The sequence below is a fragment of the Tasmannia lanceolata genome, unplaced genomic scaffold, assembly GCF_043159265.1.
Source record: "Tasmannia lanceolata isolate RefF3 unplaced genomic scaffold, GAP_Taslan_0.1 ptg000024l, whole genome shotgun sequence".
NCBI lineage: Eukaryota > Viridiplantae > Streptophyta > Magnoliopsida > Canellales > Winteraceae > Tasmannia > Tasmannia lanceolata.
Genome location: NW_027518701.1, coordinates 444549 through 466334, shown reverse-complemented (window position 1 = coordinate 466334; position 21786 = coordinate 444549). Strand labels below are relative to the sequence as shown.

At 38.9% G+C, this 21786-nt stretch overlaps 1 protein-coding gene across 2 annotated transcripts in view; it reads left to right on the top strand.

Moving 5' to 3' along the window:
* Window positions 1-21786, top strand: part of TOR (target of rapamycin) — a 110802-nt gene that overhangs the window by 35353 nt on the left and 53663 nt on the right. For both annotated transcript variants that reach the window (XM_077367818.1, XM_077367817.1), the window contains exons 20-27: window positions 707-805; window positions 882-980; window positions 2174-2336; window positions 2449-2573; window positions 2856-2908; window positions 12564-12687; window positions 12779-12964; window positions 21467-21619. In XM_077367818.1, the coding sequence (XP_077223933.1) occupies window positions 707-805; window positions 882-980; window positions 2174-2336; window positions 2449-2573; window positions 2856-2908; window positions 12564-12687; window positions 12779-12964; window positions 21467-21619 (1002 nt within the window). The remainder of the gene's footprint in view (window positions 1-706; window positions 806-881; window positions 981-2173; window positions 2337-2448; window positions 2574-2855; window positions 2909-12563; window positions 12688-12778; window positions 12965-21466; window positions 21620-21786) is intronic.

Here is a 21786-nt window from a genome sequence, read left to right as displayed (position 1 = left end):
GCCTTCTTCTTCGTTCGTGAGATGCCGAAACTTCTTTGGTGAGATGCTTAAGAAAACTCTTGGTGGGATGCCTTGAGATAAGTTTCATGTTTCTTTATTACTTACAATCTATATTTCTCTATTTTCTCTCTTTTTTCTTGATTCCGTCTACAAAAAGCAAAATTTTTTCTTTCTCCTTGCCTAAAACCTCCAAACCCTAATTTTTATTCTTGTTTTTACCATCCCATCTCAGCCTAAACCTCGCGCCACTTTGTTTTTCCCCTATACTAATTTTACACCTTTTCGTCATCCTTCGACAGCTTCCCGGCATATGTTTGAACCCCTCCAAACCTATCATAAACTTCGTAAAAATATTTCACCAATCTAATCACCTATTTTAGGACTCAAAATCATAATTTCCCTGCTACATCAGATTTGGTATCAGAGCGAAGTATCAGTTTAACCTTCGATCGTCTTGCATCACTCAAGTTACAGCAGTGATTATTGAGTTTCTTATCCATTAATAAAACTAGGCTAAAATATTCCCTAAAATAATTTTTGATTGAACCATTGCAAGTAACAAAAGAAATTTGGTAAGAGCTGACAATCTGCAGCAAATAGGATTGTAGTTCTATCTTAACTTGTGTACTTAAGGAGATGTTTGCATTGATATATTGCACTTTGAGTCGGTGGGATGCTTGGATTAAGTGTTTGTTCCTATTTGCAGGTTTTGCCTGAACTTTTTCATATTGTTCGCACATGCGAAGATGGGCTGAAGGAGTTTATCACTTGGAAGCTTGGAACATTGGTATCTATTGTTCGTCAGGTATGGTTTTCCATAAAAACTTTCGCCATTGAGGTTTTTTCCTATAATATTTGATCACTGGGGGTGTCCCTTGCAGCATATACGTAAGTATCTGCCGGAGTTGCTCTCCCTCATTTCAGAATTGTGGTCTTCCTTCAGTTTGCCCGCCACTAACCGTCCTGTGCAAGGCTCACCTGTAAGTTTGATTTCTGGTGTGTGTGTGTGTGTGTGAGTGTGTGTCTATATATATATATATATATATATATATATATATAGGAATTGCTAGCGTCCATCACAAAAGGCTTTTTGCGGCTGGTCTGTCGCACTTCAGACCCGCCACCTCGTGAATGGAGACAACAGCTTTTGTCTCCATTCACGAGGTGGCTGGTCTGAATTGCGACAGACCAGCCGCGAAAAGCCTTTTGCGATGGACCTTAGCAAATCCCATATATATATATATATATATATATATATATATATATATATATATATATGAGAGTAGAGTTCCTGAGGTTAACCTCATATAAGCTTATATGAGGTGGCGCTCACAAAACATAATGCGCCCACTTTGTTTGGATGATTCAAACCATTCATTTGCAAGGCCCCATCATAGATAGGGTGTGTACCAAAAATCAACTCCATTGGATCATCCTAACCCCTCCAAAAGTGGAGGAAAAAATGGGCAGATTTATGGGCAAAAAGTGTCTATCCATTTTGCCCTCCACTTTTGGATGGGTTAGGATGATCCAAGGGAGCTGATTTTTTGTACACACCCTATCTATGATGGGGCCTTTCAAATGAATGCTTTGGATCATCCTAACAATGTGGGCCCCTTATGTTTTGTGAGCGCCACCTCATATAAGCTATATGAGGTTAACCTCAGGAACCCTTTTCTCTCTCTCTCTCTCTCTCTCTCTCTATATATATATATATATATATATATATATATATATATGGGCTCACATTTTCTAGTCTGTCCGACCAGATAAGTTATCAGGTCCATCGACTAGAAATCGAGTGGGGCCTACATTGTTGGGTGATTCAACACATTCATTTGATGGGCCTTGACATAGATATGGTGTGCCCAAAAAATCATTTCCATAGGATCATCCATACCCTTGATTTCTGGAGGTTCAAAATCTGTCCATTTTAAACCTCCACAAATCAAGGGCTAGGATGATCCTATGGAGATAATTTTTTGGGCACACCCTATCTATGTCAGGGGCTATCAAACGCATGGTTTGGATCATCCAACAATATGGGCCCCGCTGTGTTTCTGGCCGTCAGACTAGATGATTCATCTAGTCCGACGAACTGGAAACATTTTTCCCTTCAGTTTGCAGCTTTGCAAGACCACTTTTTGTTGTATCTTACATTAGATTTTCTCAGATTCTACACCTTGTGGAACAACTTTGCTTAGCACTGAATGATGAATTTAGAACGTATCTTCCTCTTATTCTTCCGTGCTGTATTCAAGTATTAAGTGATGCCGAGCGGTGCAATGACTACACCTATGTTTTTGATATTCTGCATACCCTGGAAGTGTTTGGTGGTTGGTGGCTTTGACTCTTTTTTCTTTTCTGCTTTTATCCTTCTTACACTTCTATCTGTCTGAATCGTAGTAACCATTTTAAACGTTCTCATAGATATTTATAATTTTGCAGGGACTTTGGATGAACACATGCATCTTCTTTTTCCGGCGCTTATTCGCTTGTTTAAAGTGGATGCTTCATTTGACATTAGACGTTCTGCTATTAGAACTCTTACGAAACTGATCCCTCGTGTCCAGGTTGGTAGCTTCCAGTCAAGGTTTTAAATTTTGGTTTCGGTTTTCATACTGAAACTGATTTGTTTTTTAAATGACCAAAATTTTAAAAAATTTGGCCAAAATGACCAAATTTCGGCCGAAATGAAAACTGAAATCCGAAATTTCAGATTTCGGTCCCTACCGAAATATCGGATTTTGGCCGAAATTTAAAACCATGCTTCCAGTGAACTTTGGTTGCATCGTATAAATAAGAATTGCTGAATGTGACCACCCATTGTGTCATTATTTGTGTTTCTATTTCAGGTCACTGGTCACATATCAACTCTTGTGCATCATTTGAAGCTAGTCTTGGATGGGTAAGTTGTTTCCTTCTTTGTAGAACTTTTTAGGTATTTTATTGAACATACGGAGCTCATTTGCATGTTTATGGATGCAGTTATTGCATGATACACAAGCTGTTACTTTTATTGGTTGTTTCCCTACCTGATTGCTAGAATCTTAGGCTAGTGTGCAATTTTATGCTATTATTGTTCTTCAGAATTTAAGAAACATTAATGCATTATGATCGCATTCAACTGTGCTTAGAAACATTTATTTTTATATGTAACATTTGGATTAGTTAGTTTGTGTCTACCTCTCTCTCTCTCTCTCTGCTCCCCCCCCACCCGCGCGCGCGCACACACACACATATATTGTGCATATGCATGTATGTAATGCAGTCCTGGGAAGGGTTTCAAACTCTAAACCTTCCAGAACGGTATTTTTTCTTGTGGTGAAAAATTTTATTAGAAGAAAAAAGGGGCAAGTGCCCAATGTCCAAGATTGTCAAAGTAGTACTGAAGCGAAGAAACTAAAGCAAGGGGAAAAAATATAAACATTCAGGAAGTAATACATCCTCAAGGAGGAAGGTGGGAAAAAACATATAGACATTCATGAAGTAATACATCCTCAAGGAGGAAGGTCATCAAATAGCCTGATCAAGTCTATCAACCTCGATCAAGTAAGAGAATCTGCATCCGAGTTGGCCAATTGCCAAACATGTCGAATCTTTAAATTGTGCCACTCCAACATGTCCTGAATCTCCTCAATAGCGTCTGCAAATCTCCAAGGGAAGCTAGCTCCATCTCTGTCCCACCTAACCACATGGAGAGAATCTCTCTCAACGATAGTATGATTCAACTCTGATTGGTTTGCATACCGCAGCCCCTTTAGAAGTGCTTGAACCTCCGTCTCATTGGAATCTTCAACAATAGGATTCGAAAAAGCCATTATCACTTCCTATCCACATTCCTCATGACCTGTGATGCTGGCCAGGCTCTGGTTGCCAAGACTCTATCCGTCAAAGTTGATCTTCAACTCCCCAGGAGAAGGTGTGTCCCACCTAGGGCGGGGTCCCACCTTGAATCAATTGCTCAGTTTAATCTCTTTGCAAGACCCGCGGAAGGTGGTTGCCGATATTCTATTAAAAGGAGACAGATTTGACCCCCATTGGATTGCGACATAAAAAGTTGCCTTTGAATATTGCGACCTCCTTTAGGTATGCCTTTGAACACTCCTTTTTCCTTCCTCCCAACCAAACCAAAGAATATCAGCAAAGAACAGACTCCAAAGCAACTTACCTCTGGAAGACCATGACACAAAAACGAATGACTCCAAATGATTACTATGTGTCCTGATAGAACCCAATTTATTCCGAAAAGGCAAAAACTGAAGTACCACAGTCTACACATAAAGTGGCAATGCTGCAAAAGGTGATCTTCTGACTTTCATTGAGACTTAAATCACAATCGTTGATAATAATCTTCTTCCTATGATGAAGATCATCGACGGTGAGGATCTTGTTAAGATAAGCACACTAACAGAAGGTATTGACTCTCAAAGGGGCTTTATATCTCCACATCTTCTTACTGACGAGGAAGTTTTTGGACCAAGTCTTCATAAAAAGATTGAACAATAAAATTCCCCACTGAGGTTTATCTCCACACCTTTTCCTACTTTTCATTTCTCTTGACATAAACTGTGTTAATTCTCGACAGGAAACATCATCGAGTTCCCAATCAAAATGTTTATTTCAAACTTAAGGTTCCAGTCAACCACCCCATTAGATTTGTGAAAAGAATCGGCCAGACATATTTCTTTATCAGAAGCCACGCTTTAGAGCACTTGGATATTCTTCTTAAAGGATCTGTGATTCTGTTCCCGCACCATGAATCTGTCCAAAATCTAATCTTCCACCTCCCACTCCAAAGCAAATCCCTTAGGCTCTGTTCACTTGCGTTCCCTGGAAAGCAAATCCCTGGAAAACAGCCTCTTTTTTCCTTGACAAGATCTTGAGAAGACAAAATTCTGGTGTTCACTTGCTTTCCAGTGAAAATAGAATTACACATGTGGAATTTCTGCAATAAGTCAAAAAATGACATGGAAAAGCCCATTTCCGCCCCCTTTAGGGATTTCATTTCCGACCAAAAACACACGGATTTCGTTTCCCTGGGAAACTAGTGCAAAAGGAAGGGCAAGCAGTTTCCGTGGAAACCTTTTCCTGTGCAAGTGAACAGTCCAGAAACAGTCCAGGGAAACCTTTTCCTGCACAGATTCGCTGGATTTCTTTTCCTAATGCCACCGCCACGTTAGATTCCCGGGAAACATTTTCTTTTCCTTTCCCGGGAAAACAAGTGAACAGATCCTTAGTGGAAAAGGGGCTAGAATTTCGCAATATTTTTCCAACCGAAGTCCCATGATTCCTGTACTCATCCAGTGGGGCCCATTCGCCAGAACTAGATCTGTATATTGCACTTATCATAGTTCTCTTTATATTATTTCTCTCGTCTCCATATTTCCAAAGTCATTTCTTTAGTAATGTTTTGTTCACCATTTTAACCTCATGATGCCAATGCATTCTTCTTTTAAAGACTTGCAAACTTCATCCCAATTGACTACCATCTCCATATTTCCAAAGTCATTTCTTTAGTAATGTTTTGTTCACCATTTTAACCTCATGATGCCAATGCATTCATTCTTTTAAAGACTTGCAAACTTCATCCCAATTGACTACATTGTACTTTCTATTGTCTTCTTTTTCATTCCGCAGTGTTTGTTTTAGCTGCACAAATTCTATTAAATATTTAAATATCAAAACTGGGCATAGAAAAAGCGATGTGAAGTAAAGTTGGAGATTGGCAAGGACTGCCTTGATGTGAGTAGTATTTCTGCCTGCCAAAGAAAGTAGCTTTTTCCCATAGGGGAGTCTTCTTTCTACATGCTCAATTTCTGGATACTAGATACTTTTAGCAGGTCTACTAATACACAAGGAGAGGCCTAAATATAAGTTAGGGAGTTTTATCCTCTTACATCCCAAGATATTAGCAAGAGTCTCCTGATCTTCCATCATCCCCGCTATGACCATGGATTTAGCAAAATTTTCCTTTTGGCCAGAAATTGCTTCAAAGTAAAGTATCACCTGCATATTGGAGAAGCGATATTCCTACATTTGGGTGACCAATATAGAAACCTTCCATTAAACCTCTAGATTTAGCCCTATCCACCATTCTATCATAAGTCTCTGCCAAGATAGTGAATAAGACCCTACAAAAAAAGGATAGTGAATTAGAAAGGAGAAGGGGCTCCATGATGAAGATGTCTTGAAGAGGCATTTAGGCAACCTGTTGACTAGGATCGAATACCACGTCAATGATAAGCATTTGGACATCCACTCGCTCTACTTGTTACCGAAACCCATTCTTCTCATTAAGTGCTCTAGCCAACTCCACTCTACTCATTCGTAGTTTTCCATACCCACGTTGTAGAGAACCCTCTTTTTGCTCGATCTATGGTAAAGTTCAATGCATTCGTTAGCAATTAGAGCTCTATTGAGAATTTGGCACTCTGTGTTCTAGAGATAATACTGCCTAATGCTTCGCGCAACCGATCAACTAACAACACTTTGGCCAAAATCTTATAAACACTCCATACCAGACTAATGAGACGAAAGTCGGGCAGACTCTCCGCGTCTTTTTTGCGTGTAAGGGCAATGAACGTTGCTCCTGTGCAACCTACTCAAATTTCCAACCCCATGAAATTCCTCAAGCATATCCATGATCTCCTTTTTGAGCCATGCACCTTATCTCTTTTTAAGGAAATATTGGCATTTTGACCTCGTCTGAGAAAGGTCTTTCTAGCCTCGCCTTTGTCTGCTCGGTCAATTTCTCAAACTACACATTCTCTGGGTTGGAGTGGCTCCAAAATGGCGTTCGAATTGCCCAAAAGTTAGAGATTTAACGCCATCTACAATGAAGGGCTTCTATAGCATGGAACATAATCCTGAACCAGCATGTAATACATGTCTCGGACTGACTTTGGAGATTTCAGCATGAATAATGAAGGAAAACAGAAACTAAATACCCAGTTGATAGATCACAGAGTCTAGAGGATATTACTAGAAGGAAAACATCAAAATCCAGCAGAAATGGGTTTCAATCCAAGCCAAAATCTCTTGGGAGTTGCAAATCATATGAGTCAATCAACTCTCCATTAAAAATAATAAAACCTGACTTTTTTTTTTCCGTGAGCCCTCTCCCCCATATCTATCATCACTTAACGTAATTAATTAGGAAAAGACCTAAAACATACCCGGTACTCGAACCATACCTAAAAATATAGGTAAAGTCCTTTTAAGGTACTAAACCACTGAAATTTATGACCCCCATTTTAGCATAATGCCCTTTTAAATATGTCCCTTGAGAAATAAAAATAAACTCTTAAAGTAAAGTACTAAAGTACTGAAATTCATAAACCCTATTTTGGTTGTGTGGTTCTCCTTGGTGGGCCACTGTCCGACCCATGCATCAGTATGTTATATAATGTGGCTTATCTGACTTCTCAATTCAGATTTGACAATGTGTTTTTCTTTCTGTGCAATGTGGTCATCTTAGTTATGGATCTGATTTGTGCTCACTGCCACCTCCTGCTCATCTATTCCATTCACCAGTTAGTCAATGTGATATGAACTATATGATGGACATGAGTTTTGAATTAAAGGGTGTAAATTTGGGTTTGGACCTTGGGTGCAACGGGCCTCCTTCTTACTTGGTTAAATTAGTAAAGAAGCAAATGTATTGACATAACGTAAGTTGTTCCTTAAGAGGATAGGAGGAAGAGAGAGAGTTTCCGACTGTCTTTCTCAGTGTAGTTTTCTCCTCGTTCTGTGTGTCTTCTTTTTGTTTGGTTAATTGTGTGTTCTCCATCTCTTTTCCTCTAAGGCCCATTTTTCGTGGTTGAATAAAAAATTGGAGCTGTCAGAGGTTGAATAGGAGAATTTGTTATGTGGGGGCTTCAGATACATCGAGTGTTATATTATGTGATGTGGCTCAATATGCAAAAAATGGTGCCACTGCTTCCTTTCTTTAGTGTAGTTCCACTCAAGGTTTTAAATTTCGGTTTCGGCTATAATTTCGGTCCTCACTGAAACCGAAATTTCGGTGGAAATTCGGTAGAAGATATCCAAATCCCATATATTTTCTCCCAAAATTTCGGTCGAAATTACGGAAATTTCGGTCGAAATTACGGAAATTTCGTTAATTTCGGCTGAAATTCTGTGAAGGAATAAAAATTCAAAACTTTGTCAAATAGTTCACCGAAATTTCGGCAATTTCGGTTTCGGAATGTTTCGATTTCGGTCCTCACTGAAATCTGAAATTTTGGATTTCGGCTGAAATTTAAAACTTTGGTTACACTATCATGAATTACTTTGGGTGCATTCAGTTTTGTCTGGGTACGCGACACTTGAATTATCCTCATGAACATTTGTGCCCCCCCCCCCCCCCCCCCACCCAACCACCACCCCACACAACCCACCACCATCATGTATTTCCTTTTATGTGCTTTAGACTAGACTGTTCTCGACTTGATCGACCATAGTTTTGGTGGTAGTAGTGAGAATTTAGATTGGCTGGTTTTGGGAACCCCTTTTTTCCATGATGATGGTTTAGTGGTTTAGCATATTGCTAGATCCGTTTGGTTGGCCACTTGAATATCTGATGCATGCAGAGGGGTGAGGCCTAAGATGGGGTTTGAGATGTCTAAGCAGTCCATTGCCTTTTGATTTTGAGTAACTCCATTTCCTCCGATTAGATGGTTGATTGTGAATGTGAACCCAATTTCCATGGGAAAATGCGTGAGTTTTTAGGAATACAATTGAGGGCATGTGCTCTTGCTAGGCAATCATTATTAATTGTGATCCTAGATTTGTAACTGAAAAGCTTGCTAATTATGACACACCATCTCTCTTTCTCTTCACCTTCTCCCTTGCCAATATTCAACATATTCTCAATTCACAAAAAAGGAACAACTCAGAATCATACAACCCAGCCTATTCCGACAAGAAAAAATAAAGTCAATGCACAAAAGCAAACAAAACCCAAAACGCTAAGTAGAAAGGATGACGGGAAGCAGAAATCCAAATCTTCAATGACCAAATTCTTCTAAGTCTCTCTAGAAAGATAAAGCAAAACCCCTCTCCAAAAGAAGATGGCTTAGGTATTCACTCGCTCTCTCTAAAACACAATTTCTCTCACTGGGAGATAAAATCCATAACAAAACTATGTCATCCGACTTTTATTTTCATTTGCATGTTGCATGAACAGTTCAACACCATTTCCTTTTTCTTCCCCAAGCCTTAAAACATTGGTTACAGCTAAATTTAAGAATTTTTAAGGAATTGGGCTGTAATATTTGATTAGTTTTATACTCTGGAGTAGGAGAACTAACTGAACATTTGGCTTGGAGTCGTTTCTTGTAAGCGGGAGGCTTTGACTGGAAGAGCTTGGGGTCCTTCAAGGAATTTAGAAGCTGCACCAATGCAATGTAAACTGTCTGGACCTTCTATAGCAAGAAGAAAAATTAAATAAAATGGCAGTGCATGTCTTTCTTGCATTTACGAGGAAGGAGATGTCTCGTCCCATATGAACTATAGCTGCTGCTTGGTAACAAATCAGCGCCATTGACCTGCCGCTTTTTTCTTTGCTCTAGAATGTCATCTTCTATAGAGACTTTCACCTCATCCTTGAATAGTTCGAGTAGGTATAACCTCATCTTCGCTTAAGCGGTAGACGTCCGACTGAGTAAAGAGAAGATGGTGGCAGAGAAGAAAAAGCTAGAGTGAGAAAAGTGTTGTTGGGAGAAGAGAAAGGGTGGATGTGACAATAGAGAGTTTTATTGGCTGTTTACATTAGCCGGTAATTAACTTGTAGGAGGGGGCGGATGAGGAAAGTTTGGGGGCGAATTTATCACTGCCCCAATTTTTTTATGTTTTCGGCCCAGTGCACGAGGCCTAGAGGGCGAGCCTTGGCGCAGTAAGGTTGCTCCATTGTGACCTGGTGGTCACGGGTTCGAGTCACGGAAACAGCCTCTTTGCAAAGCAGGGGTTAGGCTGCGTACATCTAGCCCTCCCCAGACCCCGCAATGGCGAGAGCCTCGTGCACTAGGCCGCCCTTTCGTGTAAAATATGAAGAATTTTACAGCTACTTTTGAGATCTTTCTCAAACCAAAGTTTTAAAGGTTTCTTTGAGGCGTGAAGCTTAGAAACCTAGTGTGAATCTAGTTTTCCCTCTTCTCCAATTTTCTTATTTTCTTTTTAATTTTCCTTGTTGTTTTCCTGATTAAATATATATCATCTGACCAATAAATACCTAAACCTGATTTCCTAAACCCTAAACTCCCTTTTTCGATCAAACCTTAGGTATGTCCTATAACTGAACACTCTTTCCTTCATCGCCTACCACTCGGCGATCATAGTTTTCTAAAAATATATGCTCAAAACCAGCAATTATCACCTAAGCCAATCGACCCCATTCAGTCTCTTTTCCCTTGTCCTATTTGCTAAACCTGAGCATCGCATCCTTTAGTCCATTGAAACCCTGATTCTTCAAAATCCTACCTCGAATGCCTTCAATTATCCGTCCCTTAAGGTCCTACATCAGATTGTTATCAGAGCTTAGATTTGTCACTATGTCTACTCACAGTGGGTGGGGCTTTTGGGTAAGATTTTCTAATAAGCAAAGGGATGAACTTCTTATGAAGGTTATGGACTCCTAGGAATGCACTTGCAAGGAATACTCCACAAGCTTCACTTATAGAGGTGGCATGTGTTATGATGGAAGAGGGAAGAGATGAAACACATGATTTTCGTGGTGACTTCACCGGATGGTGCTGGTTGAAGCTTCTGAATTGATGGGAAGATAGACCTTCAGGTATTTTCCAATTGGCTTGCTGCCAAAGAAGACTACTTTGAGTGGTATGAGATATCAGATGATTGGAGAGTTAGGTTTGCAAGATGAAGCTCTTACGGCAAGCCAAGATTTAGTGGACTGGTTCTGAGATCCAAATCCGAAGGTTAGGCCAGTCTCCTATTGTTAATTGGGAGGTGATGAAACCTGCCCAAGTATTGTTCTCTTGAACTTTCTTATTTTTGCACCGATGTTTCGTTGCAGACAAGTGCTTATGATTATTATTATAATTTTTTTTTTTTTGGGAAAGTAAGTGCTTATGAAATATTACCTGCACTTTTTTTTGGATGCGTTACCCTTTTTACACATTACACAATAACTGTTATTCTTAGTATCATATTCCTATGCCTATAATATCTGTTATCCTTTCAATCCTCAGTACTTTTATGATATGTATTCCACACATCTGTGTGTTATCCTTCATTTGCATATGAAGCTAGCACTGTTCTCCTAGTGTACCCTGAGGTTGTATTATCTGATTTCAAATGTGATTTCTACCTTAGTTGTTGGAATATTTTACTCAACATGTGGATGAGTGTGAGTTGTGACACCCATTTTTGAATTTTGTGCTCTCGCTGCTTTTGAACCTCTTCTTCATAAACTCTGTGTAGCACAGCCACTATCCTGTTCCTAGTTCTACTCCTAAATCTGCTACTGTATCTGTTTTTGCTTTGTTCAACAAAGTCCCTACCATTTCATAATCTTCAATTGGGCATTTGTACAATAATATTAGGGGAGTGATATGTTCATCCCTTTTTATTCCCCTAGCCACTTTAGTGTATTTTTTACTACTCTTTTTACACTAGAAGAGGGTGGCCCATGGAAGAAAAGGAGGTGAATATATCATTTCGCTATTATTTTTATTATTTTATTTCTTTGGTAAGTTATGAGACATTATTCTTATGATATGTGGACGCAGATTCATATGTCGAGTGTCGACTCGGATACAAGGCTTCTGACATGGCAGCCCTTAAAATTTTAGAAACGGGGACACACCTGTGTGTACTTTCATATAAAATTACTAATTACTAATCATAATTTGCAACAAAAAAAAAATTGTATTCATTTAAAAAACTAATAACTCTTAGGATTAAGCAATTCTATATCTCTAAGAAACCTGAGATAATCAAATAACAATGCATTCATCAATTTAATCTAGTTATCTTCAGTCTCCACTATGCATCGAGAAGAGAGACCATTTGGATACAATGATTATAATATTGAAAGAGTGTTTGTTTAGCGATTTAAGTTTAAGGGAGTGGAGATAACAACAAATATTAGTTCAAGAAGAGGTAAATAAAAAATTAATAGTAAAATAATTGTTAATGATAAAAAAAGGAGGTAAACATAATATTCAATAATAAATAGTATTTCACCTGACATAGTACAATAATGTCTCACTGCCCACATTAAGTCTGACAGTTCTAACAATACACTTACAAGTGTCGAAAGGAGTATCGATAGATATCGACACAGGTGTCGGTGTCGACAGGTATTGACACACGTATCTATCGAATGAAGTGTAGACTAAATGATAACATTATTCTGTTCACTGGCTATGATTACTGCTGGTCATGATATATCTGAATCCAAGTATGTATGTTTTATTTTGTTTTTAGTAGAAAATATTCTCCGGTTCTATTTTCTCTATAGTATCTATCTGCTGTTTATATGTTTTTTTTTTTAAAAAGTCTAGCTGTTATTTAAACTATTTTTTTTTCCGAATCCACAGAAACAATGACGAACTCCGTAAGGATGCTGTTGATGCCCTTTGCTGTCTTGCACATGCTCTTGGGGAGGACTTCACCATTTTCATACCATCCATCCACAAGCTTATATTGAAGCACCGTTTGCGGGTATTATTTACCTTCTGATCCTTAGGTTCATTTGGTGAATCTCTGGATTTTTTTTTTTCAAATGTGGTGACACAATTAATTGCCTTTGCAGCACAAAGATTTTGATGAAATTGAAGGCCGGCTACGGAGACATGAGCCACTAATTCTGGAGAGCATCTCTGTTAAAAAATTAACTCGACCAGTTCCTCTTGAGGTTATTAGTGACCCTGTAAATGATATGGACAATGACCATTATGAGGAAGGGATTGAGATGCACAGGCAACTTAAAAGCCATCAAGTAAGCTCCCTGAACAAATGCTGGATAACTCTATGCATACTTTAGTACTGTCACATTTTACTCATTCATACTGTGATGTCATTAATGTTGCGAGCCCTTAGCATATTTTATGTTGCTCTACATATACTTAACACATTTCAAAATGTTTCATGTGTAATTCTTGGGTGGCAACTTTGGCCCAAACTACCTTTTAAAAAAAACTTTGGCCCAAACTGGTCTACATCTTTCCTTTTATAGATTAGGAAAACACTCCCAAAACGGAACTCTGTTCTGAAACGAAAGTGAAAATGACCATCGATTTGGTCATTTTAAACGTACTTTTAGTGTTTGTTAGGATTCGAGCTCTCTTCATTGTCTTCTTGCCCACGTGCCACTGTAGAGGATCCTGTGTTTTTTACAAAACGGATTTCCGTTCTGCTAGCAGTCCACTATACTTTATTTTGTGGAGTAATGTTGGAAGTGAAATAGTCTTATGTCCTTCTTTTCTGTCCTCCAGTATTTAAGAACAATCTGAGAACAAAGAGAAGAGAAATAAGGAATGCAACGAATTTGACAATATCACAAAATGCATTATCACGATAATTGTTTCCAGTCGGAAATGAAATAAGGCATCGTTATGACACTATTAGCTCATCACCCTTCTTGAATCATGATATCTTACATGTTTGTGGGGTTTTCGGCCTTCAAATTGAGCTTGTCAACAAGCTTTTGGGATATTTGAAACTTTCACTCCCAATAAAATCATATTGCATACCTTACCACTGTTCGTACTAGTAGTGTGGAAATTATTTGTCATCAACTAATCCTCTTTGCTTTGCTATGTTGGCGATATCAAACTCTTCCAATTAACCAGAGAGTATCAATGATCACTGTATAAAACTTGCCTTCCTCTTCATCATTGGGTGCCTCTTCATCGAACAGTTCCTTATGATTTGACTCGTAATCAAGCTCACTCTTCAATTAATAGCTGGTTGCTCCTATCCAATGTGACAATGTCAGGCAATCCTGAGTCTTGTGCTTGGTTCCACACACTTGAAGCACCGAAATCTGGAGCCTTGGTTTTGTACCATAAGATCAGACATAGTCGGCCGCTGTCTGGTTGTTGCATTAAATCCCCTCACGTCTCCAAATCGACCATTGAGGGTCCCTCTTTTTTGTGGTTTTGTAGTCTTTCCCTCGGTTGATCTTGGGATTGCTGCGCATTCAACTATTCAGGACGACAGCTCTGGCCTTGAAGGTACCTCTTGTTTGTTGCTTCTCCACCACTAATGTGCATTTGTACGTCACGGAAACTGTATGGAACGAATAATGGAGGTTGAGCACATCGTGGATACTTGACTGTAAACCACCAAGATACTGCACGGTAAACTATTCATTGCTTTCTCCGTGAATTATGTAAACGTTAAAAATAACAGATCTATCAAGTCTCCCAATGTCATTGATAGATCCCCTACATCAAACCCCTTTTCTTCTGCTTGTACTACTATTTGGTTCGAAGGTTGGAAGTCTACTAGCTTGGAGTCTATCTCATCATGCCTTGTTCCCTTCTCATTGGTCTGGAGCTACTACCTATGTCTACAACTCTCACGACCATGGGATATAAAATCATCCAATCAAGATGAGCTGCCTCATTATTTACTATAATTAGGGGATATTATGCACTGCCATAACCTTGATGGGGTATGAGTTGGTACCTGTGTTTTTGTTTTTAGTTTGGTGTACATGAAGAACCCAACACTAGCCAGTATTGGGTCTAACTCCAAGGTACACACTTAGCTTTCTCCAAGCTCTTACAGAGTCCCACTTCCGCCACGTTTGAAAATGAACCTTATAAAGTTGAGCTGAATATGACTTGGCAGATAATCTCCAGATTTCAATTCACTGAGCAAGGTTACAGATAGCTTCTCGCCACCATTATGTTACTTCTCCTGCATATGAATAATGTTTAAAATTTCGGTTTCGGTTTCGGACATAGCTGAAACCGAAATTTAGGCCGAAATTCGGTAAAAAAATAACAAATTTCAAACTTGTGCTGAAATTTCGGAAAAAGGTAAATTTCAGCTGAAATTTCTGAAATTTGGGACTGTGGCCGAAATTTCGGTTTCAGGTAGTTTTGGTTTTGGTCTTGACCGAAATCGGAAATTTCGGACAAAAATTTCGGATTTTGGTTGAAATTTAAAACCATGGATATGATTAGCTTTTTTTCTTTTTTTAAAATGGAATGGTTATGAGCATTTTCCTCCACCCAAAATCTTAGCAGGGACACCGACTTCAGTTTCCCATCTCCTCTTAATCCAAAACCATTAGTTGAAATACTAAGAGATTCACCATAGAAACCAGGAATTTTTGTTTAAAACCATGGATACGATTAGCTTTTTTTCTTTTTTAAATGGAATGATGCTGAGCATTTTCCTCCACCCAAAATGTTAAAAGGGACACCGACTTCAGTTTCCCATCTCCTCTTAATCCAAAATGTTAGGACATGAGTTGAAATGCTAAGATTCACCATAGAAACCAGGAATTTTTGTTGAAACTTTGTCGACCTGAAGCTATTGCATCCTGTACTAACTTTGAAAAAGTAAATTAAGTAATCAACTCCGAATCACTTTCTGAGTATCACCCTCCATTGAATATCGAGGGCTCTATGCTGCCCCTATGAAATTTCTTCCCTCATTTATGTTGTTGTAGAACAAGAACTGCTATCAAGACATCTGCTATCCCCAGTTTTCCCTCTTTTGTGAATGTGTCCCCTCACCTGCGCCAACCGAAGCAGAAAGCGAAACCCTCCGTAATGCTTTATCTATGATTTACTAAAAATGAAAAAAATCTCAGTGATTTATCACATCGCTTGCTACGCTACTATAATTAGTTGATAGCGGATCTCAGCTGGGACAGCATATATGATAAAGAAAGAAGCAACGTACTCCTACCTAAACTTATCTTGCTTTAGTGCAAAAGAACAACGGATATCACACTTTATGATGTAGGATAGGGAAGGGAAAATAGAAGAAAGGGGTAAAAAGAAGAAGAAGAAGAGAATAGAAGGAGAAGAAGAAAAGAAGAGTAGGGGAAGAAGAGAATAGAAGAAGAGTGGGAAAGAATAGAAGAAGAAATTAGGGGAGAAGAGAAGAGGAATAGAGGAAGGAGAAACCTGTGGAGGGGAGAAGCCAATCAATCTTTATTCAATAATCATCAAAGTTAATATCCCTAATACAATGAGGCCTATAATAGGCAATGGGATGGAAATAAAATTCCATGGAAAAGAATTAACTTTCCTAATTCTAAATAACATAGAAAATAAAATCCTAGAAACTAATAACATAGAAATAAAAATACCAGAAACTAAATAATGCGGATATAAATCCTAATATCTGCATCATCCCCTCCCCCCCCTCGATTGAAAAGAACTCAACCTCGAGTTCTAGTCCGCCTGGATCAAATATGTAGACGATCAACTGAAGAAGTAGAAGTCGCAATCCGCCGGAAGCACTCCGGATGTCTAATACTTGTGCCAACCATGAAAGTGATCTGAAATGCTGGCGGAACGATATGGAAGAAATCGCCCATATAGAAACATACGAACACAAGCTGTACCGGATAAGTAAACTGGCTGGAAGATAGCAACGTCCTCCTCCTGGGTCAGTGGTACCGGCATGACAGCTATGGGCAGTACCAATCCTTGACCAGCCTCAATAAGGTCATCATCCACTGGTATCACATTTGGTGCAATGATATCAACAACAAAGTCATCTGCTAGAATCGTATCTGGCATAGTGATATCAGGCGGGCAATCACCTCTGGGTGAGCACAAATCTTGACAATCTGCTCAATCGGCTCAAAGATAGGGCAATCCTCCGTAATATACTTTCGATCATCTATCTCAGGTAATGGCTCAAAAGTCTGGTCAGTCTGCTCTGACTTAGGATGATACTCGGTCGACTCAGTTAGTGGAGCAGCCTCACATGGCTCGGTCACAATATCTGCCTCTACTGTGGAAGTGTCAAGATCTCTATCTAGATGCTTGGCAATCGGCCCTGTGGAAATATCTGAATCGTCATGCTCATTGACGTCGGCCTCATCAGTCACTGTACTCTGTGGCTCTATATCTGACATAATCATAGGCTCAACAACTATAATGGTCTCATCCACATTGTCAGCTGGATCATCATGCGGCTCTATAGTAGTGGTAGCAAATTCCTTCTCATGCATGTAACGCTCTTGATATCTGTTTTCTGCTTCAATTTCGGCTACTCGTGCACGTCGGGCTGCGGCTTTCCGTTCACGACGAGCAGCTTCTTCGTGCATCAATTGTTTTTCATACCGACATGCCAATAATGCATAAGTACCCAGAAACTCATCACGGACCTCCTCCCATCGACAAAATGGAGGCTTGCCTACGTGACGACGGTCCGTCACTTGATGAGGCCATATATAGGCAATGGGATGGAAATAAAATTCCATGGAAAATAATTAACTTTCCTAATTCTAAATAACATAGAAAATAAAATCCTAGAAACTAATAACATGGAAATAAAAATACTATAATGACGCAAATATTAGGATTTATTTCCATATTATTTAGTTTCTAGTATTTTTATTCTCTCTTTTGGCTGATACGTACAGCTTATTACAAATGAAACTCTTCCTTAAGCGTAAGGTAACTTTTTCTCCCTCAAAAGCAACTTTGATCAACTTCAAAAGTAACTTTAACCAAGTAACAGCTAACCTTTCTATATCAATCACCAAAAAGTAACTTTCCTCTTATCAAAAAGTAACTTTTCATGATTTTTACCAACTAACTTACTTGCAGAGCAAGTTTCCCCTAAAGAGAGAAATATGAGGTAGTAAGTTAGGGTAACTTTCTTTTTCAGACTAACTTAATTAGGCAGCCGCTAAGGGTTACTCTGCCTTTATGCAATGTTTAAGAAAAGGATACCTTGCTTGTAATGTAATTGATAAGGTCTCTTTGCTTTTTGGTGCCCCCCCACTTGCACAATTTGATTAATGCTCTGATTTTATATCTTTTTTTGCTCACGCAACCTCAAGCCACCACGTGCGGCACTAGAGACTCCTACTTTGCCCAGCTAAGAAAGAAAACTTGATATATTCCAGATGAGGCAGAACTCTTTTGCCGTTTCAATGGCACGTAGGGAATCGAACAAGTCGGAAAAAGAGATCTGGATGGTAGATAAATAGAAGAGGTTGGAGAAGGGTTGGTTTTGGGAAGAGGGTTTCAAACGATGGTGAAAAATCAGAAGAGGGTTTTGGTTTTGGAAGAGGGTTGATTCTCTTCTCCCTTTGCACTGAGAGCAATCAAAAAGTTTTGGTGCTGCAGGACTGGTTTGGGTGGAGATGGTAAGGCTGATGGGTTGGAAAAAAAATGAAAATAAGGTGAAAGGATGAGGACTGGTTCGGGGTTTGGCTCGGGGATGAGAAATTGCACAAAATTCTTGGATCTTTCGCTCTAATACCAAATTTGATGTAGGATAGGGAAGGGAAAATAGAAGAAAGGGGAGAAAAGGAGAAGAAGAAGATAATAGAAGGAAAAGAAGAGTAGGGGAAGAAGAGAATAGAAGAAGAATAGGGAGAGAATATAAGAAGAAATTTGGAGAGAAGAGAAGAGGAATAGAGGAAGGAGAAACCTGTAGAGGGGAGAAGCCAATCAATCTTTATTCAATAATCATCAAAGTTAATATCCCTAATACAATGAGGCCTATATATAGGCAATGGGATGGAAATAAAATTCCATGGAAAATAATTACCTTTCCTAATTCTAAATAACATAAAAGATAAAATCCTAGAAACTAATAACATGGAAATAAAAATACTAGAAACTAAATAATATGGAAATAAATCCTAATATCCTATGATTTGTGGACACGGACACGAGTGTCGCGTGTCGACACGGACACGGAGTGTCGGACACGGCAAACTCCCAAAATTTAGAAACGGAGACACGACTATAATAGAAAGTACATATAATCATAATTTGTGGATACGGATTCGTGTGCCGAGTTTTGACACGGATATGAGGTATCTGACACGGAAACCCTTAAAAATCTAGAAAGAGTGGCACACTCATACACGTGCATACATATAAAGTTACTAAAACTTAAGCAATACATTTAAAAGTGTCTAAAGGAGTGTCGACATGAGTGGACATGGGTGTCGTGTCAGACACGACATGACACGACACGTGTGTCAACAAGAAATTCAAAGTGTCGGCCAAATCATAGCTAATATCTGCATCACTGTAGCTAGAACTTTCATGGCTTACCCCCCTTTAGCGCCTATGGTCTAACTGAAAAAAAAGTACTCTTCAAGGGGCCAAGCGTGAACCTTCACTTCCGCATCTCATTTGAATAGTCGAGTTGTGAGTAATCTTATTATTGATTATGGAATCTTTTCCAGTTTCACTCGGTTGGTAGCCTTTCCTCAATCCAAATAGTAAAATTGAGTTCACTTTTGCAAGCTCTTTCATTATTCTTTTTTTAAATAGAACTATTTTGATAACCCATCTTATTTTTTCTTTTGGGACCTTTAGACAACAGTTTGTTCTTTCTTTTAAAATTCTGAAAACTCAAAATTTTTTTTTTTTTTTAACTTTTCTCATTTTTTTTTCGAGTTTTTTAAAAATGGGTTCAAAAAAAGAAGTTTCTTTTCGTGGAGAACCAAAAGGTAATTCAGTTTCCATTCCCCCAAATCGTTAAAAAACAAAAAAATTCTTTTTTTCCTTTGTTTTTCATTGGATCTCTACGATGGAATTGTAGTTTAGATCCCCGCCAAGGTTTCAGACAGAAAGGAAATAAGATCTTTATCTGAATCCCATCTGTTAACCAGTTTTTCGGAAATTCTGTTTCTGATAATTGAACACCATATCTCCCAAGTTCCTTCTCGGAAACAATGATCACTAAACCAATGTCTAGGGCCTCTTGGCAACTCTCTTCTCCCTTTTGACAAATAACCTTATTTGAAAAATATCCTATCTTTGATCGTGCTTTCAAGTCATCACTCTTCCTCAGTATAGATTGAGAAATAAGGGAGGTTTGATAATTCAAAATCATGGATTTCTTCATGTTCCAGACACATGCATAGCTGACTACAAGAGTGATATGTGTGATGTATTGGACCAAATCGTTTGATATGCTGTGTGCTTTGGATGTATCACGCTAAATAAGCACAATAGAAGAGTGCATATGGTACACATCCAGATTATGTATGGCACCTAAAATCTATGGCGTACCATGGGCTGCAACTCAATATGATATCGAATAATATGGAAACCATGGGCCATGCTTCTCTGCCTGTAGCTTGTCAGTGAGTTTGTCTATGTTCCTGTATTAATTGGAACATTTGTAAGTTGAGGCATGGACATGCGTGTTTGTCAGAAACTGACACAAGGTGTTAGACCTGAGCTTAGAATCACAGCACACCATGATACCCATATAGTGGCATTATTATATGACAAAATATTGAATAAATGTTAAAGGGATAAAATGTAGTAGTAGAAGAAATGCATGATAATTATGTAAATAGTAGATACTATATAAATCAGAAGATAAATTTGTCCCCTTTATTTGTCCTGATAGCCTCCTTTTAGTGGGTTTCATGACTAAAGAGAAAACTTTTAACTAGTCATAAACAGGGAGATGATAAATTTGCCTCCTTTTTTTTTGAAATATTAATATATTGAAGGAAGAAACCGAGAAGGTTCACAAAATACAAAGAAAAGGAAAAAGAAAGTACAATTTACGGAGGGAGATAATCAAACCACTCTAAACTAGCCCTGCTAACCCCAGATTTGGCAAGGGAATTAGATTCGCCATTTGCCGATCTCCGAATATGTGAGAAAACTGCACCCGAATCAGAAACATAATCAGAGATCTCATCCATAAGACTGAGGAATCTCCACGGCGGCGGAGCAAAACCCGAAAGCCACTTTACCACATTTGCCGAGTCCCCTTCTACTATCACCTTGTCCAGGATGAGATTATCTAAATGTAATATTCCGGAATAAGCCGCTTTTACTTCCGCTTCAGAAGAATCGCTTGTACCGATTGGACTGGAAAAAGCCCAAACCACTTCACCTCTATCATTCCTAAGAAGACCACCAATTCCAGCTGCACCCGGATTCCCAAAAGAAGCACCATCAAAATTAAGCTTGAAAAAACCAACAGGAGGAAGAGCCCACTTTTGAATCACCTTTGATTTGGAAGACACCTCATTGCATATGATCTGCCAACCCTCCCACAGATCATAGGCAGAAACCTTTATTTACCAAGAAAATGCCCTTTTAGTGGTCTCATGTCTAGGAAAACAATCGTTTAGTAATCTTAAAAGCCACTACAAGAGGGTGTCCACAGTTAAGGTATACAATACTAAAAAATAAGAAATGATAAAGCTGTGTCTGGTCTGTCTGATCGGAATTATGTTTTTGAAAATGGAGCATCTTTGTTACATAGAACGATTGAGTGACATTAGAAGCTCATGAATTCCTAACAGGTTAATGATGGCCGATTACGTACTGCTGGGGAGGCTTCTCAGCGCAGTACACCGGAAGATTGGGCGGAGTGGATGAGGCATTTTAGTATTGAACTTCTCAAGCAATCACCTTCTCCAGCTTTACGTACCTGTGCAAGACTCGCCCAGCTGCAGGTGCCGACTATTCTCATATCTGTTGTGTTTTTTTTTGTTGAGGAATGATAGAATGAAGGGCCCTTGCAAAAGTCAGCTTCAAGAGCGCCCTATTGGTTAATTTCTGCAAAGTCAACACGGTTTCCACTTTTTTAGGTGCCATCCACTTTTTTCGGCGCCACACTTTG